The sequence below is a fragment of the Lampetra planeri genome, chromosome 34, assembly GCF_965212315.1.
Source record: "Lampetra planeri chromosome 34, kcLamPlan1.2.h2, whole genome shotgun sequence".
Taxonomy (NCBI): Eukaryota; Metazoa; Chordata; class Hyperoartia; order Petromyzontiformes; family Petromyzontidae; genus Lampetra; species Lampetra planeri.
In genome coordinates, this window is record NC_136140.1 from 9,191,686 (window position 1) to 9,216,613 (window position 24,928).

The window sequence follows — 24,928 nt, forward strand, 5'->3', positions numbered from 1 at the left end:
TCGATCTCTCAAATTGTGTCTCAATACACATCACCAATCCACAAGCGCCCGAGTTGGCCCGTGCAGCACAGCGGGGCGCATCTGCCTAATGGAACCATTTCAGGGCACGCATCTTCAATTCGTCGTCTGATTAAAGTAATTTCCCACAAGCGCTAACCCATACTCTGTTGCTAACCCAGCCCCGGTAGGCGTACCCTAACCTCTGACCCAATGCATAAAAAGGAGCACCGACGTTATGACACTGAAGACAATGGCATGCCAGATAGGAGGCTTGCCACATTTATTTTCAAGTCTTTCACACTTTATTCTTCACCACCGTGAGTACTGATGCCGTTATGTCACGAGATGAACAATCTATCTACAACTCTCGCAGAGTGGTGCGTCACCGTATTCTAGAGAACAGCCCACGGAACGGGATATCACAGAACTGCTTCTGAGATCCCTGCGAGCGATCCCTTATCCACGCTAGGGGCACTGCTTTATCCCACATGCTCGTGCCACAGGGAAAACAAAATTCCATCGAATTTCAATCAAACAAAATTCTCAAATTTACATGACAAGAACATTTAATTCCATTGGATTCTTGTGTTTGTGCAGTCATTGGTGACCGTGCCGAGACTATTAACTCAACACACTGGAGAGCCCGCTGACAATCCTGGATTCGAACCCAGGATTGTCAGCGGGTGACGGCTCACTGTCTCTAAACCTCTGAGCCACGTACGTTGTTTATGCAGTCGACCTTCGTGCATTAGAGGGTGGGGTGCGCGCCAATACATTCGCGACACGCTTTCCCGCCTCCAAGCATTAGTGGAGAGGCGCGCATCGTGATTTACATTGCGTGGGCGTTACATCGCGGAGCGAGCACTATCGAGCACACTTAGCTGCAGACTGGGGTGCATCTACCCATTCTAAGTGTATTCCGTTTTAAGTGTTCGATTTTGTCATATTTATGTAAACGCTCCGTTATTGCGATATCATTTGTGCGAGCAATAGTTATGGTGGCCGTAATTTTATTTTGCTACTTGATGCTTTTGTTTTTTTTTTATCCACCATCACGTGCTGCACCGTCCTGTTTCTCCACACACCGTAGACCTGGGGATATCCAATTATCCAAGTAATCGGTTACTCTACCGATCATCGCATCGATTCCTTGATGAATCAGTGGAGCCTCTTCATGCTTCTTCATGCACCCTTCAGATTTTATTCCATTTTCTACTACCAGTGTCCCTATTTCAAATCCATAGTATAAATCCATAACCGGTGTTGGGATGATTTTTTTTTACAAAAATACTCAGTCGGGAAAATATTTTGGAAAAAAGCGTCACCTCTGTCCCCACGTGTGCCACTGGGCAGGAGGCAGGCGGGGTTTGCTAACGTCATCAGCATCATTAGCCTCGTCACTCTGGGTGTGTCCTGTACAGGGGTTTCCGACCTTCGTGATGTGGGAGCGGCCACCTTTTTTTAAGGTCCATTAAATTTCGTTTGTCGATTAATCGACGTTGAGAGGCGAAATTAGTTCATTTGCTGGAACAATGTGGCCTGTGGAAATCCAGGACCGTGTGGGACAGTAGCAGCGTGTGGAAGCCATCATCCGGCAGTGGATAGAGCTTGTTTACGATGATGCTGATGGAGAATTGATTGTCAGTGTGGCCTGCTGTGATGAGTTCTCACGCTTGCCACCGTGCGCTCTACGGGGGAATATGTTCCCAATACATTAACGATTTTTTATTTAAGATGTTTCAGACACGGTGCATTAAGCGCAACATGGCTTTGCATAACTTAACAACCTCTCTTGGCTTTGCAAAGTAAGATGTAGCTTTCGCTTTTGTTTTGTCATTACCCCCAATGTGTATCCAGATTGTGCCATCAGCGTCACGTCACAAGACAAAGTATGAATGCTAAATATCTCGTAGAGCATGCAGTCCAACCTTTCAAGTTAGAAAACAGCCCACGGAAACGGATATCACAGAGCTATGTCTGAGTTCACACAGTAGCGAGGTATTAACTACTTCGCCTGGGATACAGGAGGTCGTGGGTTCCATCCCGACCTTGACGCCTGCTGTAAATTTGGAGTCTCTCTCCCCGTGATCGCGTGGGTTTTTCTCCAATCCTCTGGTTTTTAGCTGCTATACATTTCCACATGATAAGCCACTTTGTTGAACTATCATTTGTGGCCACGTAACTTCTGAAAAATACATAGCTCTGTGGGCCTTACCTGGCAAAATGTCAAAAATTGGAAAGTTAGTTTTAATTGGCCTCTGATGCACACAGTATATCGCCAGAGCAGTTTTTAGGGTACGTCAAATTCGGGCGACCGCCCCGGGCACCGCACTTGGGGGGGGAGCCTCACTTCGACGTCATGGTGTCAGATGTACTAATTCTGGTTTAGTTTGAAGGTGTCAGGGCGCCACACGGCGTGATTTTCCCCGGGCCCCGCACCCCGCAATGGGCGGCCCTGTATACGGCAGCATTGTACAACCCACTCTGAATAGGAGAGCAATGTTCACTGCGCGACAGTGAAACCGATACTGTGCGACGATGTTCAGAGCTGGAATTGATACAAATTAGGTCACCGCATGGCGAAAGGGGCCGACAACACCACCAACTCACGACCGTCGAGAACACGTTTTCGATCAATGAGGCAACAGCCTGAATTTGAACCCGGGCTGCCTGCGGTGCCCGCTCACTGCTCTGACCTCTGAGCCACCCTGCCACCTCCGCATGCAGCAGCTTACAATCGCAAGCACGTGTTCCGCGAAAGCAAATCCGGAATACTGAACGCGCAAGATTATGCGCCCACCGACGCAGACGTGCTGAGCAGTGGCGGAGTGACTACATTACACTATGTAACTCAATTTTGTTGCTGGGTAGTAAGTGTCATTTCCTACTTGCTTATGCCTAAAAAGTATAGAAAATTGCTATTATTCCCCAGAAACTTTGCTTTTGTGACCAGGACAGTGATGTTTTGAAATGTACCTATTTGCGATGAGAAAACGGGCTAATGTTGTCTTTTTGTTCACATAAAGTCAGATAAAAACATATGAATAAAAATTAACATGTATTTATACTGAAGTAATAAAAAAAATAATTACTACAAAAGATTTAGAAGTGAGCAGTTTTTCGATATTTACAATTATACTGTAAATCACTTTCACGCATCAGCCCACAAGTGTAGTCTCCCATCATGTTCTCGTTATACTGTCCTTGGTAGCGGCGTTCAAAGTCCAGTATATCCTGGTGGAAGCGCTCGCCTTGCTCCTCCGAGTATGTTCCCATGTTCTCCTTGAATTTATCAAGATGAGCATCAAGGATATGGTCTTTGAGGCACATCCTACATCCCATTGTGCCGCAGTTCTTCACCAGAGTCTCAATCAGTTCCACATAGTTTTCGACCTTGTGATTGCTCAGGAAGCCATGAACCACTGCGACAAAGCTGTTTCAAGCCACTTTCTCCTTACTAGTGAGCTTCTTGGGGAATTCATTGCACTCCAGGATCTTCTTTATCTTTGGTCCGATGAAGACACCGGCTTTGACCTTTGCCTCAGACAGCTTAGGGAATACGTCTTGAAGGTACTTGAAGGCTGCCAACTCCTTATCTACAGCTCTGACAAGTTGTTTCATAAGGCCCAATTTGATGTGCAGTGGTGGCATCAGCACCTTCCAGGGATCCACCAGTGGCTCCCACTTGAAGTGGTTCCTCCCCACAGAGAACTCGGTCTGCTGTGGCCAGCCCTGCATGTGGTAGTGCGCCTTTGTGTCCCTGCTGTCCCAAAGGCAAATATAGCAGGGAAAATTGGTAAAACTACTTAATAATGTAGTGTAGTAACTACATTATCAGTGGTGTAGTAAATACATTATCAGTGGCGTATTAACTACATTATCAGTAGTGTAGTAACTACATTATCAGTGGTGTAGTGACTACATTATCAGTAGTGTAGTAACTACATTATCAGTGGCGTAGTAACTACATTGTTAGTGGCGTAGTAACTACATTATCAGTGACGTAGTAACTACATTTTCAGTGGCATAGTAACTACATTATCAGTGGCGTAGTGACTACATTATCAGTGGCGTAGTAACTACATTGTTAGTGGCGTAGTAACTACATTATCAGTGGCGTAGTGACTACATTATCAGTCGCGTAGTAACTACATTATCAGTGGCGTAGTAACTACATTGTTAGTGGCGTAGTAACTACATTATCAGTGACGTAGTAACTACATTTTCAGTGGCATAGTAACTACATTATCAGTGGCGTAGTGACTACATTATCAGTGGTGTAGTAATTACATTATCAGTGGTGTAGTGACTACATTATCAGTAGCGCAGTAACTACATTATCAGTGACGTAGTAACTACATTATCAGTGACGTAGTAACTACATTATCAGTGGCGTAGTAACTACATTATCAGTGGTGCAGTAACTACATTATCAGTGGCGTAGTAACTACATTATCAGTGGCGTAGTAACTACATTATCAGCTTCAGGGGGTGCGGCAATCGGTCAGGTGGGGCCCCAATATTTGATTTGTCTCGCACGGTCGCACCCTAGAGGCTATCTATATATCGCGGCTCCCCTTGCCCTAATCACATTACCGTCACGCTCACGGTCTCGAACATTTAACGTTGTAGGAGTGCTGCGTCTTCGCTTAATGCAGCCGCTCCCGCTCCGTAGTAATTACCTCTTTGCAATATAATTGGAGCGTATCTAATGAAATTAACATCCCAGAAATGCAGTTCTATGTGAAAGCTATTTTCACAAATAAAAAAATCTCCATCTAAAACACGTTTTAAATAAGTGTTTGCGCTTTTCCACTGTTGAAAACATATCTCATGGTGATTGTCAAGTGGGACCTAACTCGTAGCTTTGGCCACCAGGGCCGGGTGGGGAAAGCACCCCCTGCCCCCACGCTCATTACGCCACTGGTACTGCTGAGCTCTTGGCGAGTTTGCCCGATGCGACTCTCGGCGGAGTCCAAGTGGACCATGCCAGTGGGCGTACACGAGCAGGAGCGTCGCGCGGTGATGGGCGACAGGGGTCTAATTCAACGCGAACCGCAGGATTGCTGCCCTCTCTCTCCCTCCTGTCTTTCTCGCTCTCTCTTTTTCCCGTCTACGTCTTTTGTCCTCTCTCCCAAATTATTTTCCCCCTCGAAATTCGTGCGGTTGCCGACCTGCGGCCGCAGGTCAGCAACTGCAGGAGCAGTCGACGCGAAAACTTCCGGCGCAGAGCGGCGTGTCCACCACCACCCCCCCAACCCCCACCATGTTCGAGAATGCGCCGTGGAAGGTGATGTTACAGAGTGACCTTTTTTTATTCACGTGGAGGGACGCAGATTTTGTGCTTCTGCGGCGCGATGTTATGTAATTCGCAACGCTCGCGCAACTCATTTCCGCACCATGCCCTGCACGACGGCTGAAATGTAAATTCCAGCTTTGTGAGTGTTTAATGCTCGAGTTGCTGGAATTTAGCCAAATGGAGGCGAAAACCCCCAAACGCAGAAGGGGCTGGCCTCCGTTAACCCGCCACGATGCCACGCTACTGATACCGTAACCCTGCCACTCCTGGTTTGATCGCGGTGTGTGGATCACCAACAAGCAGCGAGAGAGCCACCAATTGGCAGTCACATGTGCACCGATTGATACATCATCATCGCCATCCCCATCGGTCGTGGTCAATCCACTGCTAGACGAAGGCCTCCGCAAGCCACGGTGGCCACCTCTCACGACCCTTAGCTTCGGTGAGGATGGTGGGAGCCTGACGAGGTAGAACACCCCCCCAGCCTCCCCCCACTTAAAACTTTACAAGTGTTGGTATAACATTTAAGACGAGTGGCAGTTTTTCAACAGAGTTTACCATTGCGGCGAACAAACATCAAGAACCATGCACGCAGATGTGGTGACAAAATTGTAAATGTTGTGGATCTACTCTCCAACACACCAGTGGGCTGAAGTAGTAACTAATTGGCGTTTTATTTACGTGAAAAATTGGCTGTGTCGGGTGGTAGAGGATTATGACACATTTATACTTACGCGATCTAACCCAAAACCGGCAACAATACCCAAGAACGCGGCGACTTCTGGCGACTGGTTGTGGGAGCTGGTGGCAGGAATCACGGGGGCCACGTCACTGGTGGAAGGGCAGGTGAACGGGCAGCGTACCTGGATTCTGTTGGACACGGGGGCGCTAGCCTCACTTGTGAGCACAACACACTGCAGCATGGTCAGGGTTGACGTGAGCCGCCTATAGGTCCCGGATCGCGCACTGCACACTGCAAGCGGAGCTGGCATGGGACTGCTGGGGAGGGTCACCCTTGAGGTCCGTCTCGGACACCAGGTGTGTACGCAGGAATTCTATGTGTCGAGCATGTTATGCCACGAGGGTATTGTAGGTACCGACCTCCTGGAAAAGTTGGGGCTCAACATACAGCCCCACCAGCGATGCGCCATCATGGCGGGCAGCAGGGAGCGGATTCCGTTCTTGGGACAGGAGCCGGGTGGCCCCCACTTCGAGCCTGTGGCCGCTATCCTGGCATCGGCCGTCACCATCGGCCCCCTCGCGGAAATGCTGTTGCTGGTGGCAATGCCCCCCATGGACCCCTTTCACCGACCATCAGGTGAGGTAATGTTGACTCCTCACCTGGAGTTGGCGGCACGGTACGGGGATGTGCGCCGGCCACTTTAGTAAACGCTGACGGGGGCCGACTGTTTATGTGGGTATTTAACCCCCACCGTACCCCAGTAACGCTGCGACGGCGCACCACGGTAGCCACAGTACGCCCCCTGCATGCACACCACTCTAACAGCTCGGTATTTGCCCTCTGAGCTGAGGACCCCTGCTGCCCCAAGGACAACCGGGACCTGGCCTGGCGAGTCGGTCCGACTCCCAGAGCAGAGGTCGTTCCCCTGCTTGATGAACTGCAGGTACCCTGGGCAGATTTGCCCAAGGGGGAGGCTGATCAGCTGCGAGGGTTATTGCAGGAGTACGCTGATGTGTTTAGTGAGCACGATTCGGATGTGGGCCGGACAGACCTCGTTAAGCACCAAATTGACACAGGTGCTGCCCAACCCATTAAACTCCCCGCATACCGAGTGGGAGCACCCGAACGGGCCCAGATTAAAAGGGCGGTCACAGATATGCTCCCCGATAACATAATCCAGCCCTCAGCGAGCCCCTGGTCTGCCCCGGTTGTGCTGGTGATGAAGGATGGGTCGACCCGATTTTGCGTTGATTATCGAAAGCTGAACGCGGTTACCCTCGGCGACGCCTTCCCCATCCCCACATCGATGACACCTTTGACAGCCTCGCGGGGGAATGGTATTTTTCCACCCTCGATCTAGCGTCCGGGTACTGGCAGGTGGAGAGGGCGAAGGATGATCGGCCTAAGACCGCATTTACTACCCCGATGGGACTGTTCGAGTTCCGAGTGCTTCCATTCGGACTCACTAACGCGTTTGCGACGTTCCAATGGTTGATGGAGTTGGTGATGCGGGGCCTGCAATCGGAACAGTGCCTAATTTACCTGGATGATGTGATAGTGTTCAGTAGGTCCCTGTCTGAGCACTAATCCAGGTTACGGGAGGTGTTCCAACAACTGCGAGCAGCCCATCTCAAGCTCAAGCCGCGTGTCATATTGCGCAGTGCGAAGTTGGGTACCTCAGACACCCAGTCAGCGAGGCAGTTGTGTGCACCGACCCGGAAAAGGTAAGCACCGTAGTGGAATGGCCACAGCCGAGGAACCTGATGGAGATCAGGACATTTTTTCGGCTAGAGACTTGCAGATCGAGTACAGGGCTGGACGGACGCACGCAAACGCGGACGCATTGTCAAGGCGACCCGCAGTGTGCTCTGAGACACGGGCTGAGGAGGCCTGCCCATGCTTCACGGGGGGACACTGCCGACAGGCAACAGCCCCCTGGAACGCCCTGAGACTAACCCCCCTCCCTTGAGAGAGAGTGCCATGTGTGCCACAGAGGTTCCTGCGGAAGAAGCCAGGGGCCCGGTGGGCCGCCCGGTGGGCACGGAGCCCGCGCCCAGGAGCCCGACGGGCCGCTCGTCCCCGCCCGGTCAGATCCAAGAGGACATCGGCTGTGCCTTCCCGGGCCTGGACAATGAGCAGCTGCGACAGGCCCAGCAGTGGGACCCGGACCTGGCGGCGGTGGAGGCAACCCTGCGGGAGGAAAAAGTCACCATACAGGGACCCTGGAGTGGTTTGTGTGTAAAGAACGGGGTGGTGCGTGAACTAACCGAAGCCGGGCAGCCGGGGTGCATCTGTGTTCCCGCCCAGGTGCGGCCCCAGCTGCTACGGCTGGTGCATGACCACCCACTCGGGGGCCATGATGGGGAATGGCGCACTCGGGAGACCCTGCATCACCGGTATCTCTGGCGCAAACTGATGCAAGACGTGGCCGCCTGGGTACAGGGCTGCCGCGCCTGTCAACAGTGTGGGCAGAAACCGGCGCGGTATCAAGTGCCCCTGAGGCTGTTCCGCGTCAGCCGGGCGAACCAGCTAGTTGGGGTCGACCTACAGGAGCCATTCCCGTGATCCCACCGAGGCAACTGGTACATTCTCATAGTGGTAGAGTATTTCACGCGCTATCCAGTGGCAGTGGCCATTCCCGATAAGACGGCCCTTGTGGTCGCCTGGGCATTTGTGGAGCATTACGTGATTAAACATGGGATCCCCGAACGAGTCATTACTGACCAGGGTAGTGAGTTCGAGGCAGAGCTATTTCAGGTGCTGTGCCAGGAGTTCGGAATCCAGAAGGACCGAACCATGGCATACCACCCCCAAGCAAATGGTATGGTGGAGCGCATGAACCAGACCTTAGCTGGGAAGCTCAAACGTATGGCGGCCGCCAATCAGCAGGATTGGGATGAACACCTCCCCTACGCGTTGTTCGCCTACACCACGGTGCACACCTCCACTGGGCAGACCCCCTTCCTAATGATGTTTGGTCGGGAGTCTCGCCTACCGGCAGATCTGTTGTTCGGCGTACCCCCACCACAACCAGAAGAAAGGAGCCAGCCCGTAGAGCACCTGATGGGGACCCTACGGGGGGCCCGTGGCCGGGCCAACCAACAGGGGGAGGCCGCACATCAGCGGCAAGAGCGGGGCACCCGCCCCCATGTGGAGCCCCCCTTCTACTTGACGGGCTCTGAGGTATGGCGGCATACCCCACGCGTAGGGGCCGGACAGGTGGGGAAGCTGGCCACCTACTGACGAGGACCCTGGACCGTGGTGTGGCAGATCTCTCCCTGGACGGAACTGATCCAGGGCGGGGAGAGGGGCCGAGAGACAGTGCTCAATCTCCGCCGACTAATACCGTGGAGGGCGGCCCCGGCGGGGGAGGCACCCGCCCCTCGGGTGCCCTGAAACCCCGGAATCCCCGCACCCCCCATGCCCCCCATACCCGATGGCTTCACACCGTATATGGGCCCCACTGGGCCCCAGTTCCCACCGGCAAGGAGGCGACGCAATGGCACCTAAACCCCTCTGCCCCTGAGTTTGTTCCCCAGTCAGCGGATGCCGGAGGACAGGAGGAGCCTCTGGAGTGGGGAAGGAGACCGCCGCAGGAGCCTCGGAAGACGGAGCCACCGCCCACGAAACCGGCAACAAGGGCCGGGCAAGTCCCATGGACTCCCTGGCACTACTTGGTTGGAGCGACCCAGGCGAGGTGCTCCAGTCAGCGCCCCCCACCCCCCCCCCCGATTTGTTGCAGTTTTTGGTCAAATTGTCGTCGCGGTCAAGTATAAAAAAGTGGCAGAGTTTGTGCCAGGCCAAGTGTAGCGACAGTTGAGAGCTGTATACGTACGCTCGTACTGGCTCAGAGTGTGTACACTGTGCAGGCAATCGTTTTTTTTATTCCACTCGAGGACAAATATTTGTCTCTATACACTTCGGCCAACACCGCCAGAGTTTTGGAGGGGGGGTCTTCTTTTTTTGAGAGAGAGATTTTTGAAAGCCGAGTCAACCGGCAGCATTTGCAAAGCCACGGCGTTTTTCTTGGCATTTGATTTATTTGAAACTGGTGTAATTGCCCGTCACGTGACGGGTTAATACACATTTTATTTAATGAAAAAGACTCAAATGTAAAGATTGTATTGAATTTATTTAACCACAAAATTTTCGATATATCGCATTTGCCGTACATTGTCTTTTATGAAAAACAAAACAAAAATCTAAAATTGCATGAAAATCCACGCAGCCTATCCAGCGTTACACACAGCATACAGTGTCAGGCGCTAGGTACATATCACCAAAACTACATGGCAATTCAGAACATCCATGATCATCAACATCATCGTCGTCGGTATCAAAACATCATCGTAACCAACAACAAGAGCATTTTCTTACGGACAAAACTATCATAAAATGGCGAATATTCAGGACTGCGGCCCACACACTTGTGCTTCCTTTGTGCTTCTGTTCCAAGACGGCATGCGTTGATGAAGCTGCTGACGGTTCGCTGCTTGTTTATTCACCGCTGCCAACAAAGTGTCTCATAACTTCCCGCCTTATCTCCAGCATGAATTTATTTTTGCAAGTTGCCCTTCTAGGAAGCTCAGTGAATTTGTTACCCAAAGCAGTGTGCATCTCAGTCGCCAGTTAAATCCGCCAATTTCCTTCACTGCTACCCCCCTTTTTACCACTGTTTAAGACTGTTACGGGGTTCTTATGCCATTGTTAAGTTTGTTTGTTTTGTTGACTGATGCAAGATGCGGCTCGTTGAACACTGTCCTCAGAACAGGCGCGGATGCGACAATACAGAAGAGACTTGGGAGAGTGGCAGACGGCAGAGATAAACAGGAAGGCAGATTGACACGGAGAGACGAGGAAACGGATTGACGCAGAGATAAACAGACACGCAGACTGACACGGAGAGAGAGAGAGACAGTTATTTATTGACACACTCAGAGATATAGCCACAAATCTATAGACACAGACAGATATAGATAATAATAATATGCAGTGAGATATGGAGAATGGTAGACGCAGAGACACGGAGAGTGATACAGAGAGGCACATAGATAAATAGACAAACAATATTTGGTCTTGGGGACCCCTAAAAAAGGGAAGCCCCCCTGCACACATGAACATTGCTGCACACGTCTAAAGAGCGCAATCTGGCCAGATATCCCGTACGCACACACAACTGTTACCTTTTATACTCGAGTGTATGTGAGAGAGACGTTGGTTTGTGTAGCTCTCACGTCGCACGACCACCTGTCATTAGTGATGTCTGACGTTTTGCTCCAAGTGCCGGCAGCTTCGTCGGGAACTGATTGATTTTAGGTTACATTGTTTCAGTTCCTGAAGAATCTGCCGACAATTCGAGTGAAAACGTCAAATAATCACAGACAGGCCAAAAGCACATCGTAGAGAAACGTAATTTCCCAAAAGCAAAATAAATCGCATGCAGTAAAATCTTAACGGCCAATGAATATGCAAACACGTGCACAAGAAGCACGCATTAAGCAAAAACCATCAGCAGTTCCTGAAGAACTGCATTGTGGTCCTCTTGCCATTGAAAGGTTGTTTAGCAAATTATCCAACTGTTTGGGTTTTCCAACTTGCACTACATATCTGTAATGATCGGTTTGTCTCATTCACAGATTGGATTGCAGTAGAATATGTGTAATTTCTCAATCTGCCCTCTATCACACACACACACGGTGCTATTTCTACCCATGTGTGTCTGTGTAAGTAGACCTGGGGGTCAATTACAATTGTAATTCTGTCATTCATAATGAATTGCAACCACGGTGTAATTGCAATTTCACCTAACAATGCCGCTGTGTTTGCAATAATAATTGACCCCAGGTCTGTGTGCAAGGCGTGCGTGTGAGTCATTGGTTTGTGAATTCTCAACCCGCTCCTATATCAAAGACAAAGATTGTCAGGATAGCCTTGAACAGGCTGTTGGGGCAAGTGCCGTTAGCGAGCACTTACTAAGGCCAACACAGCGCACGAGACGGTGGATGGCCAGGAACCACGCCCGGCCGCCTTTGTCTCCCCAGTGCTGATGTTGACACGTAACGTAATCTCATTTAAGGCTGAGTCGACCTAGCGGGAAGCCCATAATCGCTTCAGATATTCGTCACTGACGTTGGCCGTGAGTGTGAATCCAACTCGGGTCGCCGGGTTCGTAAGCGTAGTGTGCCAAAAACCACTCGACTACCGCCCCTATATCTCACACGCGCACACGCAGCCCGTGCTGTGTTACCCGTGTGTGTGTGTGTATGTATGAGATATATTTGTGTAGCTCTCTGTGAATCGATTGTTGGATTTAACCGCGTGTTGCTCGACATGAAGGGGCTCCCAGCAGGTGGAATGAAGCGTCGGACGTCATGCTGAGCAACAGCACAGAACAACCCGAGGACACGCCGGGGACCTAACCAGCACACCCGCGAAAACCTACGGAAGCGGCACAACATCCGATTCGTAATTGATTTTTTGGAACACAGCGTAAGTAAAATGTGTGTCGCGCACGCTCCGCCACCCGACACAGCCAATAAGTAAGTCGTCACGTGGACAGACGTGCCAATTTGTTACGGCTTCAGCAGCAGCAAACGTCGCCGGTCTTCTGCTTTGCTGGGTGCGACGTCGCCTGCGCGATTCGCCCAAAATAGTTCCAATCACAACATCGGTCGCGAAAAAGCACTACACGCGGTCTAACATCTGCCTGTGAATTCCCAATCTGCAACCCCCCCTCCCACCCCCGAGATATATCACACATATTCTTGGGTCTTTCGGTAAAGCCACGTAGAAATAATAAAAAAAATAACAATATCACGGCGTTTCGATCGCAACATAAGCAATCGTTATCAGGTGAGAAATATCGCGGGAGAGCTGCTAATATATGGTAGGAGCGCTGCTAAGGCAGGGAGTTATAAAGGTTTGGGATGGGTGTAGCCCAGGGGTCAATGGGAGGGGCTAGAGATGAAATTTGCATGTAAATGTAAGATCGGGTAAATCTTGACAAACGAAACTGTGGGGGTGGCCATTGTATTGTGAGCGATTAGCGTATCAATGTACGAAATTTGCTTGTAAATGTAAGCTCGGAGAGAGGGCCGCAAGAGCATCACCATATGGAGGTGGGAAAGGATGGCAGGCCGCCATTTACTAACACAACGGTGGCTGTGTTAGTGAATGTAACTCAAGAGAGTCGAAAATAACTGATAACATAGGTAGGTAGGGAGGGAACATCACAGCCAGTTATGACCTAAACTGGTTAATAACGTCCTGCCAATGATTGCTCAGTTTGTACCCATCTTCTCGGTTGAAATTATGTCTGTGTTTATATATATGGATGGCTTCCTGAACGAATCTTTGCTGATAGCCAGTGGGCTTGCAGAGTACCTCCGTCTTGGAAAAATCTATTTCCTGTGTGCCCACAGCATTAAAATAATGATCAGCCACGGCTGAGGTATTAGTCCTACTGTGTTTCAGATCTGCCTTATGTTCACGAACACGGTCCGAGACATGTCGCTTAGTTTCCCCATTGTAACAGCTGCTGCAGACATAGCTTAGTTTGTAGACACCGGAGTATTGCATGTCAGGGATCACATCCTTTACAGATGGGATCAAATCACGAATTGTATGTACTGTGTTGAATCGTACCTGGATCTTGTGTTTGCTCATGATTTTGAAAATATTTTTGATGACACCTGCTATGTATGGCAAGGTGATGGTTTTGATTGGGTCCTCAGATGTGTAGTCTGAATACCCATTCTTTTTGAGGGCTTGGTGTACGTGCTCCAGTTCACTGGTTATGTGGTGATGGTCAGAAATACGAGCTTTACGGTATAGAGTTTTGATGAGGAAATTCTTCTGGGATGGATGGTGGTGGGAGTCAGGTTTTAGGTAGGCATCCGTATGGGTGGCTTTCCTGTAGACAGAGTGTCCCATTGAGCCATCAGGTCTCTTTTAGATTAAAACATCCAAGAATGACAACTTGCCATCTTTTCCACTTCCATGGTGAATTTGATGGCTGGGTGTATGGAATTGATGTGGTTGAAGAATTGGTCCAGAGCTGGTAGGCCATGTGGCCAGATGACGAACGTGTCATCTACGTATCTCTTCCACAAGGAAGGACGTAGGGTGGATGCCTGGATGGCATATGTCTCAAATTTCTCCATGAAAACATTGGCTATAACTGGAGATAAGGGAGAACCCATTGGGGTACCTTCAACTTGTTTGTAGAATGTTCCATTCCAGATGAAGTAAGTGTTAGTGAGGCAGTGTCTAACCAGGGCCGGTACATCAGCATTCAGTCCTTGTTGGACCAAATCTTCAATGATTGCAATGGTGTCAGGCACAGGAACTTTGGTAAATAAAGATACCACGTAGAAACTGACAAGCATATTACCTGGAGATAGTGAGATGTCTTTAATTGAAGATATCAAGTGAGCTGAGTTAAGTACAGCTGAGGCGGTCTTACCAGTATATATCACACAAAGACAAACGGCAGCCACGCGCGCGTACGCACGTGTAGGCGAGACATCTGCGTGGGTCTCTCAATCCACCCCAAAGCATGCCCTCCCCCCTCAACCCCACGCCACCTCACCGCCCGGTAGCTTACAAAACCCCCGTGGCCATGATTCTCCCGTCGATGTCCTCGTATATATCCTCGGCGGTGATGGCCGCGAGCCGCGATGCCCTCTGCGAGCGGCGGAGCGTGCTGGCCGCCCTGGCGCGCGCCCCGTCTTCGCCGCCGCCGCGGTACCACAGGTAGCAGTAGCCAAGCGGCAGCAGCAGCGTCGCGTAGATGATGTGCAGGCCGATGTCGCGCTGCGCCACCTCCCAGCAAGAGATCGAATGGGGCCTCGCGCACTCCGTGCCCAGCTCGAGACCGCTCAGGGTGCTGATCAGTGTGCGCTGCGCACACCACGGGCGCGGTAGTTAGGAGAAGCATTGTCGTCATCATTATCGTCGTTGTCATCACCACCACCAATAGCATCATCACCATCATCATCATGTTGTATTCGCAGCTCCATCATCATCATCATCGCTATCATCACCGTAGCCATCATCTTCGGACCATAGTTAAAAATGTCCCACGACTTGAAAGCCCGGCAGCTTGGCTTGCTGCAGTTGCACCGCCTGCACACTCAGTGGCTACGATAGCTGGTGGGCAAGGGAGGGCAGGCGGGGTAGGTGGGCAGGGCATGGGATCGCTGTGGCCTGAGGGCCCACGCCAGGTGAGCATTGACAGCCAAAGCTGGCTGAGCGCCATGGCTTTAGGGGCTTACAGGTTGGGAGCTGTCGATATTTCAAGGGTCTCTAACAAAAATATATAGACAGCTTTATACCGTTGGAAACGCAGTGCCGTAGTAGGGTATAGAGATTGTCGGCATAAGGCACTACCACTAGAGTACAACGTACCTCTCTATGAAATTCCTGTATGATTGCACCCCGCATTTGCATTACATTTGAGGTCAAAAATCAGTATCACGAAGCCACACCATGGCTAAGATGCTCATGATGAATTTATTTTGTTTAGATCGCGTAAATAAACGTGCCAACAAAACATGCCAAACACAACATTGGTGGCGAAAGCCTTCGCGTCAATAGGCTAAGATGGACGTGGCAACGTCAACATAATCCGTGGCATACCTATGGGACCCTTTTGCCAATGTCAATATTATGAGAGAGGAAGATAAAAATGGGCTTTACGCTTTCTGACAATAAAACAGGAGGTGGTAAGATGTTCAAACACCGAATAGATACCAATTACAAGGCATCGTGTACCGCATTAACCACAGATACTTGTGGCAAAACATGAAAACAAACACGCTCTGATAATATATGCATTGCCTTTTAAACTGGTTGGCCTGCACCAGAGACAGCCTTCTTTATGGCCTCTTCTCAACAGTGTTAGACCAGAGAATGTCACAAGGCAATAAAACACCAGTTTCATTGCGAGAAGGGATGAAGCCTGTTCTTTTTTTCATCATTTTGATACTGGCAAAAAGGTATCGTAGATATAACACGAATTATGTTGACATGCCGCATCCATCTTAGACTTTTAACGTGTAAGCTTCCGCAACCAATGTTGTTTTTGGCTTGTTTTGATGGCACTTTTTTACGCGATCTAACCCAATTTGCAATTTTTATTTTTTCATCGTAATTTCGTTTTTGTCCTTGATCTTTATTCCTGGTGCGGCTGAAATTTAAACGCTGCAAATCCCAGGCAACGGGACTCTTGTCCGACTTAACCTCGACGCCGATCGCACCATGAGGAACTTGGGCTTGCCGCACGTCGCGTTGACGCGCTCCAGCTGGGCCGCGTCGTGCAGCCACAGCACGAGGTAGCGGATGGAGCAGTCGCAGTGCCAGGGGTTGTCCTCGAGCGTGAGCTTCATCAGCCGATGGAGGTGGTCGAGCGCGCCCGGAGGCACCGTCTGCAGCTGGTTCCCCTGCGCATGACGTCAGGGGTGGGGATTTGAGATGGGGGGGGGCGGGGTGGGCGGGGGGGGGTGGGGGCGGGGTGCAGAGATGGGGGGTTAACCTTATTATTAATAATATGATTACGCTTGTTTGCCCAGGAAAGCCTCGCATAATCTCGTGATATATTTTCTTTCTTCTCAGGAAGGTCCTGCTTTGTGTTCGCAGTAGGGGGGAGGAGGGGGGAATGTTGGCCGTGTATAATCCCCACCGAGCAATTTGCCGTGGGATAATTTGCTTTTATTACTTGTCAAATTTTGACGGTCACGCCGAGTGGCGCGCGGTTTGGCGCCACCGCTCTTGCGAATGCCCTCGCGGGATCTTTGACGTCCACCGCGAAGCAGACGGCGGCGGAGCATTTGACTGCGCTGAATGCGGTGATAATCAGGGCGGCCGCTGGAAACGAACCGTGAACCTCTGCTAGCTATGAGTGGCGAATGCGCTACCATCCGGCCGTGTCACCGCTCACATCCGAGACGGTTGGAACGCTCCACGTCAGCGGAGTATTCTACGCGACGCATGCACTGCGGACACACGTCCATTTGTCGTGCTCTACTTCCATGCTTCCACATCTGTGAGTTGATTTTCTATCTACAGATCTACAGTAGTGGGCCATAACACGGACAGATCTCAATGAAAGGCCACGATCGCCGCCGTCATTGAGGACATGGCACGTTAAGAGGGAGCAGTGGGTTATAACAAATGGCCATAAAAAAAGTCACCTGGAATGCGCCCGATCTCATCCGAGCTTGGGAGATAAGCAGACGTTGAGCCTGGCTATCGCTTCGAAGGACGACTATCACACACAAACACGTGTAGCAGAGGGCAGTGCGGCAAAACCCATAGTTGTACTGTGCTTCTGTGCTCCCGTCAAGATGCTGCCTGCCGTCACCAACCGGCGCTGACGAACATTGCGAAGGGTGCTTGGATAACCCTCATGACCCGCACGGCGTGGAGGAGACCCTCATCCAGCAGCGGATTGACCAAGGGCCTCTCGCGTAGACGCAGATATTTGAATTCAGCTGAGAAGAAAGAACCCGATGACCCGTGCAGCCCTTTGTCGTAGCTGTGCAGCCCCAGCTGGGGGTCGGCAATGGTGGGAAATTGGAGGAAGTTACACGGAGAGATCAATCAAAGAATCGTACTTAAACTCAAATGTTACGTGAAACTCGAATGATGCAACGGCACAATACAAATCGCACAGAAAGCGAGGACGAATATTACGCTCGCGGATTCGCAGCTGTCAAAAGCGCAGTTTGCGAATCGCGTGTCACGCGGGACCCGGTGGCATGCCCGACCTTATCAAGTTTCAAGGCCGATTATTTTTTGTTTAAATCTCCCCGCTTATCCGAGATGGGTGACAATTCCGTTCACGCGAAGACGCGGAGGAGGCGCCACCCGTCCCCGCCTTCGCAGCCGCCGCGCGACTCTCGCTCTGCGCGATCGGCGCCGCTTTAAGTCGGGGGAGTTCGCGTCGCTCGAACCACTTTTGACGCCATCCGCGGCGCTTGTTGCTCGCATCAGACTGAGATGGTTATAAAATGAGATGCCGGTGGCGATGATGATGGTGGTGGTGACGATCGTGACGACGGCGGTAGTGGTGGTGATGGTTGTGACAATGGTGGTTTTGTTAGTGGCAGTGTTTGTGGTGGTGGTGGTGATGGCGGCGGTTTGCGATGGTGGTCTAACTGCGGATAGGAGAAATCTAAGAGAGGTATCCGAATTTGCTAAATTGATGCCAGATTAACATGTAGGCTTTCGCGAACAATATTATTGATCGTTAAATCGCCCGATTGAAGCTGGTTGTAATTACCGGTGAGACGCTGTACACAAATTGCAAGAGGAATACAATGTGCCGATGATATTGTTCATCAATCGCGCCCATTATGTTTAGTGCGTTTAAGAGACATTAACATCAGGGTGGACACGTGGATCAAAGCACTGAACCAGCACCGCTGAGATCTGGGTTCGAATTCAAGTTTCAGCCACCAGGTTCTCAAGAGTAGCAGTAACTCGATGTTCTAAATTCGGTCATGAATCACTGCACGAAAAAAAACGCTTTACATTGTGTTTGTCAGTTTATTCAGATGAACCCCCGCTCTGGCTAGCAAGAGATATAATGGCTAGAATTGGTGACAGCCGATGGACAAGACGGGCAATGGAATGGCAGCTTAAGGAGAGGACGCACCCAATAGGATGACTACAACGGAGATGGAGCAGAGAGATCACTCCATGCAAATACATGAGACGGATTGTGCGGACTCGCAGAACCACCAAGGTTGGCGACGCCCTTCATCCATCAGTGGCTAAACAATGATCGACGACGATGACGATGATAATCTTGATTTGAAGCTTTCGTGACTGCAGGAGTCCATACTCTTTGGTTCTTTGGGTAAAGTCACGTAAGTAGAAATAAAGCAAAATAAATCGCGACGTTTCGAACGCAACACAAGCGCCCGTCTTCAGGTGAAAATCGCGATAGCCGCGATGTCTGCTGCGAGCTTGTGGTCGCGGCATCTCTTCACAAAGATGCCACGACCAAAAGCTTCACTTCACAAGGCAGCAGACATCGTGCTGCTCGCAGCAGACATCGCAGCTATCGCGATTTTCACCTGAAGACGGGCGCTTGTGTTGCATTCGAAACGTCGTGATCTATTTTATTTTATTTCTATCTACGTGACTTTACCGAAAGAACCAAAGTGATGACGATGATGATGAGGATGGCTTGGGGAAGTCTTCACCTAGCAGCGGTACCGTACAATGTCCTGGGAAGACTCACATATTTCCCCAGGATGGATGTCTGCCTCAAACGGAGCACATTCCCCTGGAGATCCAGGACCTGCGGGTGACTTCACTACCCACTGGCGTGCCCCTACCCCGACCCGGCGCTCGGCACCTGGAGCAGCAGCCTCTTGGTGTTGCTGGGCACGTCCCTGGGGAAGTCCGTCAGCCCCTTTCTGGAGCAGTTGACCGTCGAGTCTCTGTAGCAAATGCAGCCGGCGGGGCAGGCGGCCGCGCCGTGAAGCAGGGCGAACGCGCACCACAGCGCCAGCGCCAGCATCGTGCCTGGCTGTGGGGAGCGCGAAGAATAAGTATAACCCGTAAAAACAAAGTTTTTCACTATAAATCCATAATATGCGTGGCGGCTAGAGTCCTCTCGTCCTCTGGCTTGAGATGGCTGCCACCTATGGGTCAGATGATTGCATTGCACCATTGAGCAATTGGTAATTAAATATAATATTTTTGTCCTAAAAAGTGTAAAATTTAGGGAAAAAAATTTCACGAACATTAATTGTCACGCACAACGAGTCTGTGTGGAAAATGTCAGCTCGATTAAATCACGAGAAGTGGGTTAAAAAACGACCGAAAGATTTGCACGGTCGTAAGCAAGCAAGCGAACTTAATATAAAGGATTTTAAAAAGGCCCCGACGGCGACATTCGTATGGTGGTGTCGCGTCGCCGTCCGTGCCGAGCGCTTCTCTCGCGGTCGCTGAGGAACCGCAGGCGAGCAGGAAGACGTCAGCCGTGCGGTGAGCCGGCGCTACCAACGATTTCCCTTTCTCTGCCGTCCTCCGCATATTAAGATGTTTTTTTAGCTAATCAATGAGTGTTTTTACTCGTGGGAGGAAACTGGAGCACCCGGAGACAACCCACGCGCGTGAGGGGGAAACACTCTATCCCATACAGGAAGGAGAGATGAGATGAGTTCATACTTTGCTGTGCGGCCGTCTCTTGGCAGAGCAAGTGTTGTGATACCTTGACGCCCATGGGAAGGGAGTTTTGCGACATTTGTGAGATCCACCAACGCTCACAACCGCCACCTCCCGGCTTATTACACAGTTCCTGAGCACGGGTCCGAAGGCCCAAAACATCAAGCGGCCAGCATCAAACGTCACTCTCTGAGTTGTAATCGTTACGAGTTAAGCAACGCATCTTTTGAATTGAACGAGGTTATATAAGAGAGTGTTTGGGAAGGGAAGAGAAGTGACGAAGGTTGGTTCGCGGAGTGCTCTTGTGAAACCGAAATTGATCATCAAAGCTAGATGCAACTGTGCGTGAAGGCGGCACCGTCGGTGAGAGTGCGTTATCTGCTACGACACGGATCGGGAAAACGCGCACACTGACAATACATGTGAGTATGTGTGTTGAACTTCTTTTCGCACCGTACGTAGCCAACCGCGCTGATGCGAGTTGAGGGGAAGGGACAACAAACTGAACACGAAAGGCAGTTTCATGGGACCTCCTTTGCCAGTATCAAAATATGAGAATAGGTTTTCCCTTTTTTTCTGGCAACAAAACAGGTGTTAAGATGTTAAAACACCAAACTGAAACCTTTTGGGGTGGGTGTGTGGTATGCTGGAGAAAAAAAACTGTGGTCAATGCAGACATGATTCCTTGCAAAAGATTTCAGTTTGGTGTTTTAACATCTTAACACCAGTTTTGTTGCCAGAAAAAAGGGGAAAACCTATTCTCACGAAAGGCAGTTCTAAATAAATAAAAAATTAAATCGAGATGATGTTAAAGTGCGAAGATCCTAATATCTGAAGGGAGAGCGTTCCAGACGGCTACAGAAGCGCGTCTGAAAGCACACGATGCAACGACCGTCTTTATTCGATGGCCAGTCAAAAGCTGCTGCTGCGAGGATGCGTGGAGTTCGCGTGATTAAGAGATCAGCCGCGATATTGTGGTTCATTTGTGGCAAGCAACGTGCAACAAAACGCTGACCAAGTGCACGGTGAAGCGGTGGTGAGATGCACGACGCATTGAATTGCACCGAGAGAAAGAGGAACTCCATGGAATGGGAAAGCACACGCAGAAATACAGACACCAGCTGGGTTGTCCAGAAAACCAAGTGGGCTCGGGCAGGACGTGTCATGGCTAGAATTGGGACGATGGCCGTGGGAGAAGACTGATGATGGAATGGCAGCTGAAGGCGAGGACCCAAACACGAGGATGACTACCGTGGAAATGGAGCGTTGATAATAACTTGGAGCGCAGCAGTGCAATGGATTGTGGCATCGCAGCACGGGGAGGACTTTGTCCAGCAGTGGATAGACGGCAGACTGCTGATGCTGTTGAACATCTATATTAAATACCCTGCGGAGACAAGATAACTCACCCTGTCACTACGCCTGATCTCGTCATATCTCGGAAGCTAAGCGGGGTTGAACCTGGATTGTGCTGAGATGGGCGATCACCCTGCACAAACGGGCTGTCACAGGACGGGAGCTCGACGCTGTGTGTGCAACAGAGGGCAGTTGCAGTAAAATCAAATATTGTACTGAAATTCTAGGCTCCCGCGCCGAGATGCTCTTCGTACTCGCCAATCCGAAATGACCAGCGTGGTGACAGGAAGGACAAATATCCCACACAACCCGCACGGCGTGGGGAGGCCGTCATCCAGCAGTGGATTGCCACGAGGCTGGCTGTACGTGTACACACAGCAGTGATGTGCAGAGGAACCGCGGGTCTCTGTCATTTCTCACACACACCGCAAAACCGACCTACCTCTTTCCGGAATCCCCTTGAGTGTTTTACTCGCGAGATTTCGCGCGCAGACCTTGCAGCGATGGAAACAAAATGAGAAATGGAAATGGAATAAAACGAGACGCGCGCGCGCGTGCTCGCTCGCTCGGCTCGGCTCGATGACTAACGCATGAAAAAATAAATGTCCGGCGCAAATTTCTGCAAACGAGTGGCATTTATTTTTTGCGCAGAGTGCGCCCACAAATGTCTCTTGATTGGGCACTCGGAAAGGGGAACTGCTGGCCCTGTGGGTGGGTGGGGGGGTTACTCGCTCCCACGTAGACCAAGCTGCCGCTTAAGCCATGCGTGACCCGTGATGGATGTGTGTGCACTGATAGCGGATTCCGTTAGCCTGAAAGCCACCACATTTCAGGAGGGCTCAACGCTAAACTGGGAGGGGGGGTTGTGAGACCCATTGCTGGCTGGCCGATCCCTCCCCTCCGTCGACCCCAAAAACTACAATAACAACAACCGCCATTCGCCAATAAGTGTCGGTGACGTCCCCACGGTGCTTGTGCCAGGCCATGTGCACGTTCAGGCCACGTGAAGTGTCGAACGCCCGCTGGCAGGAGGTCACGAGACAGACCCAGCAGGTTGCCATGGGTTGACTGACTGAGATGACTGTCCGATGCACCACCTGTGGCCCCCTACTGTGCCAACTTGCTGTGCTTTATTCGCCCGGCGCTCCGCTCGTTGTTGTGAACGTTGCTCCTCTGCCCCTCCGTCACGCCCCGCCCACTTTTACACAGCCACACCCACTCCATCGATATACCCGCCTACTCCCATGCTCACCAGAATCATATTTATTCATACTGGAGGGAAAATCCGATAATCTGTAAAGCTATTTTTCACAGATGTCAAACACAAACAAATTCAACACTGAACCATCCCAATCCTACCAGACAAAGCCCACCGAGGTATTAACCCAGACCACTGCTTGCGTGGTTCTTGACCTTTGCCTGAATCGTCAGTGGAAAATAACTTGAATTAATATACCGGTCTGAGTTTTGAATGCCGTTAATTGACTTGCTTAATATAGATATCTATTTTCAAGGAAATGGCCCCAATATTTCAAGAAGATTCTTCATAGGGAGGGGGCGAAAGAGTCAGCGAGGCTTTTTTCGAAAAAAAAAATGTTTAAATTATATTTTATTTCGTAATTCGCATGTGCTGCTACTGATGTACACATTTTATACGCATACATATATTCAGAATAATGGGGCAATGCAGATCACATTGCCAGTGAATAAATGGCTGCCACCAGAATTGCCGCATCTGTACCTTCGGGTGTGTGTCTGTGTACGTGATTGTGTATGCATCTGTGCGTGCCTGCGTGTGTGCGCGTGGTGAGTGGAGAGCGGTAGCATCGCGGTTAGCGCGCTGCACTAAGAACTCGGCGACCCGAGTTCGATTCTCGCTCACGGCCAACACCAGTGACAATTATCTGAATCGGTCCCAGGCCTCCCCTAGGTCAACTCAGCCTTAAATGTGTACCTGGGGCTGTGCGTAAACATCGCCACTGGGGAGACAAACGCGATCGGGCGTGGTGCTGTGTCACCCACCCGCTCGTGTGCCGTTCCGGCATTCATAGGTGCTACTCGCTAACCGCAATTGTTCCAAGGGTGTTAAGGCTATACGGGGGGTCTTTGTCTTTGTAACGTTGAACGCACTGGCCACCTGGGTTCGATTCCCGGCCACGACTGACGCTTGTGGTGAGTGACAGCTGAAGCGGTGCCGGGCCTCTTCACCTTGGGGCGATTTGTAAAGATCAGCAGTGGGAAGACAAAGATTGCCAGGCGTGTTGCTGACCATGCCACCACTGCACGTGCCATGTGTGCCTTAATAGGTCCTCGCTGACAGCACTTGCCCAAACGGTCTGTTAAGGCTATACGGGGGATATTTGTCTCTGTGCACATATGCACATTCAGTGCATATTTAAATGTGTATCTCTGTTATAAACATATCTGTGTGGTCCTTTGTGTGTTTGTGTATCATACCTGTGTATGTGTTTATATTAATTACTCAAATGAAAGCAATATATTTTCATAGAATAGAATTATTGCAAGAGATAAACATTATCAATCGTCGTTACATGGTATTACACAAATAGCTCAAGGATAGCATATGCAAGGTAAAACAACGACCGTTACAATAAAGCAATTACATTCATATTTGTTCCACATATATATAGCGTCACTGGTATATGCCTCTTTACTCCATATTCATAAATTAAGACATTTTTCATGCTAACCCAAAAGTGGGGTCTAAACGGGTAGGGCACGGACTCGAGAGAGACGGGCAAACTTCGCGTGGAGCTGAACGGATTTGCCCATGAAGGGGTAAGTGAGGGTTTAAGGCAGTCAGTCGCTCGCTTCTCCATTAGCCGAGGGCGGAGGAGCGACACTCGCAACGGCGAGTGGCAGCAAAGGCCGGCCAAAACACGCAGCAAATCGCCACGGTGGCAGTGCCGGACTAAGCTAGTGCGGGGCCTGTAGCATATGAACTGAACTGATATGTCATAAAGAGGCCCGAAATAAAAAAAAAACATAAATATTGAAACACAATTGTTTTACTTGCATAGTAAAGTAATTGTATTTTTTCATTTGCTATACAGCCAGATAATACGACAAATCGCTAACCTTAAACACCCAGTCGTTCGTAAAAATTGAAGGCAGTGTGGTACTATAGTAATAGAGCAAGTGCGGAATCACTGGACCGGAATTGATAGCTTGAAAGCATTTAGCGCGGGGTCTTTGATAGTGCGGGGCCCGTAGAATGTGTAGCTACTTTTGCTGCTAGGATCATCCGGCACTGCACGTTGGGCTCCTCATGTGGTGCAATTCTCTGCCAGTCATCTCGGTTAAACCCCCTCCACACCTCCCACCAGCGAGCCTTCGACACTTCACGTGGCCTCACCGTGCACCTAGCCAGACACAATCACTCGGGTTGA

General features: G+C 50.4%; 1 protein-coding gene across 1 annotated transcript; it reads right to left on the minus strand.

Annotated features, from left to right (window-relative positions):
• Positions 1-14,378: 14,378 nt before the first annotated feature.
• Positions 14,379-22,198, minus strand: LOC144730108 (platelet glycoprotein IX-like). The gene is made up of 4 exons (XM_078610673.1): positions 21,961-22,198; positions 19,348-19,521; positions 16,241-16,423; positions 14,379-14,882 (listed from the first exon to the last, which is right to left on the minus strand). Exons 2-4 carry the CDS (start codon positions 19,510-19,512, stop codon positions 14,583-14,585), a joined length of 648 nt encoding a protein of 215 aa, XP_078466799.1. The 5' UTR covers positions 19,513-19,521; positions 21,961-22,198; the 3' UTR covers positions 14,379-14,582.
• Positions 22,199-24,928: the final 2,730 nt, after the last annotated feature.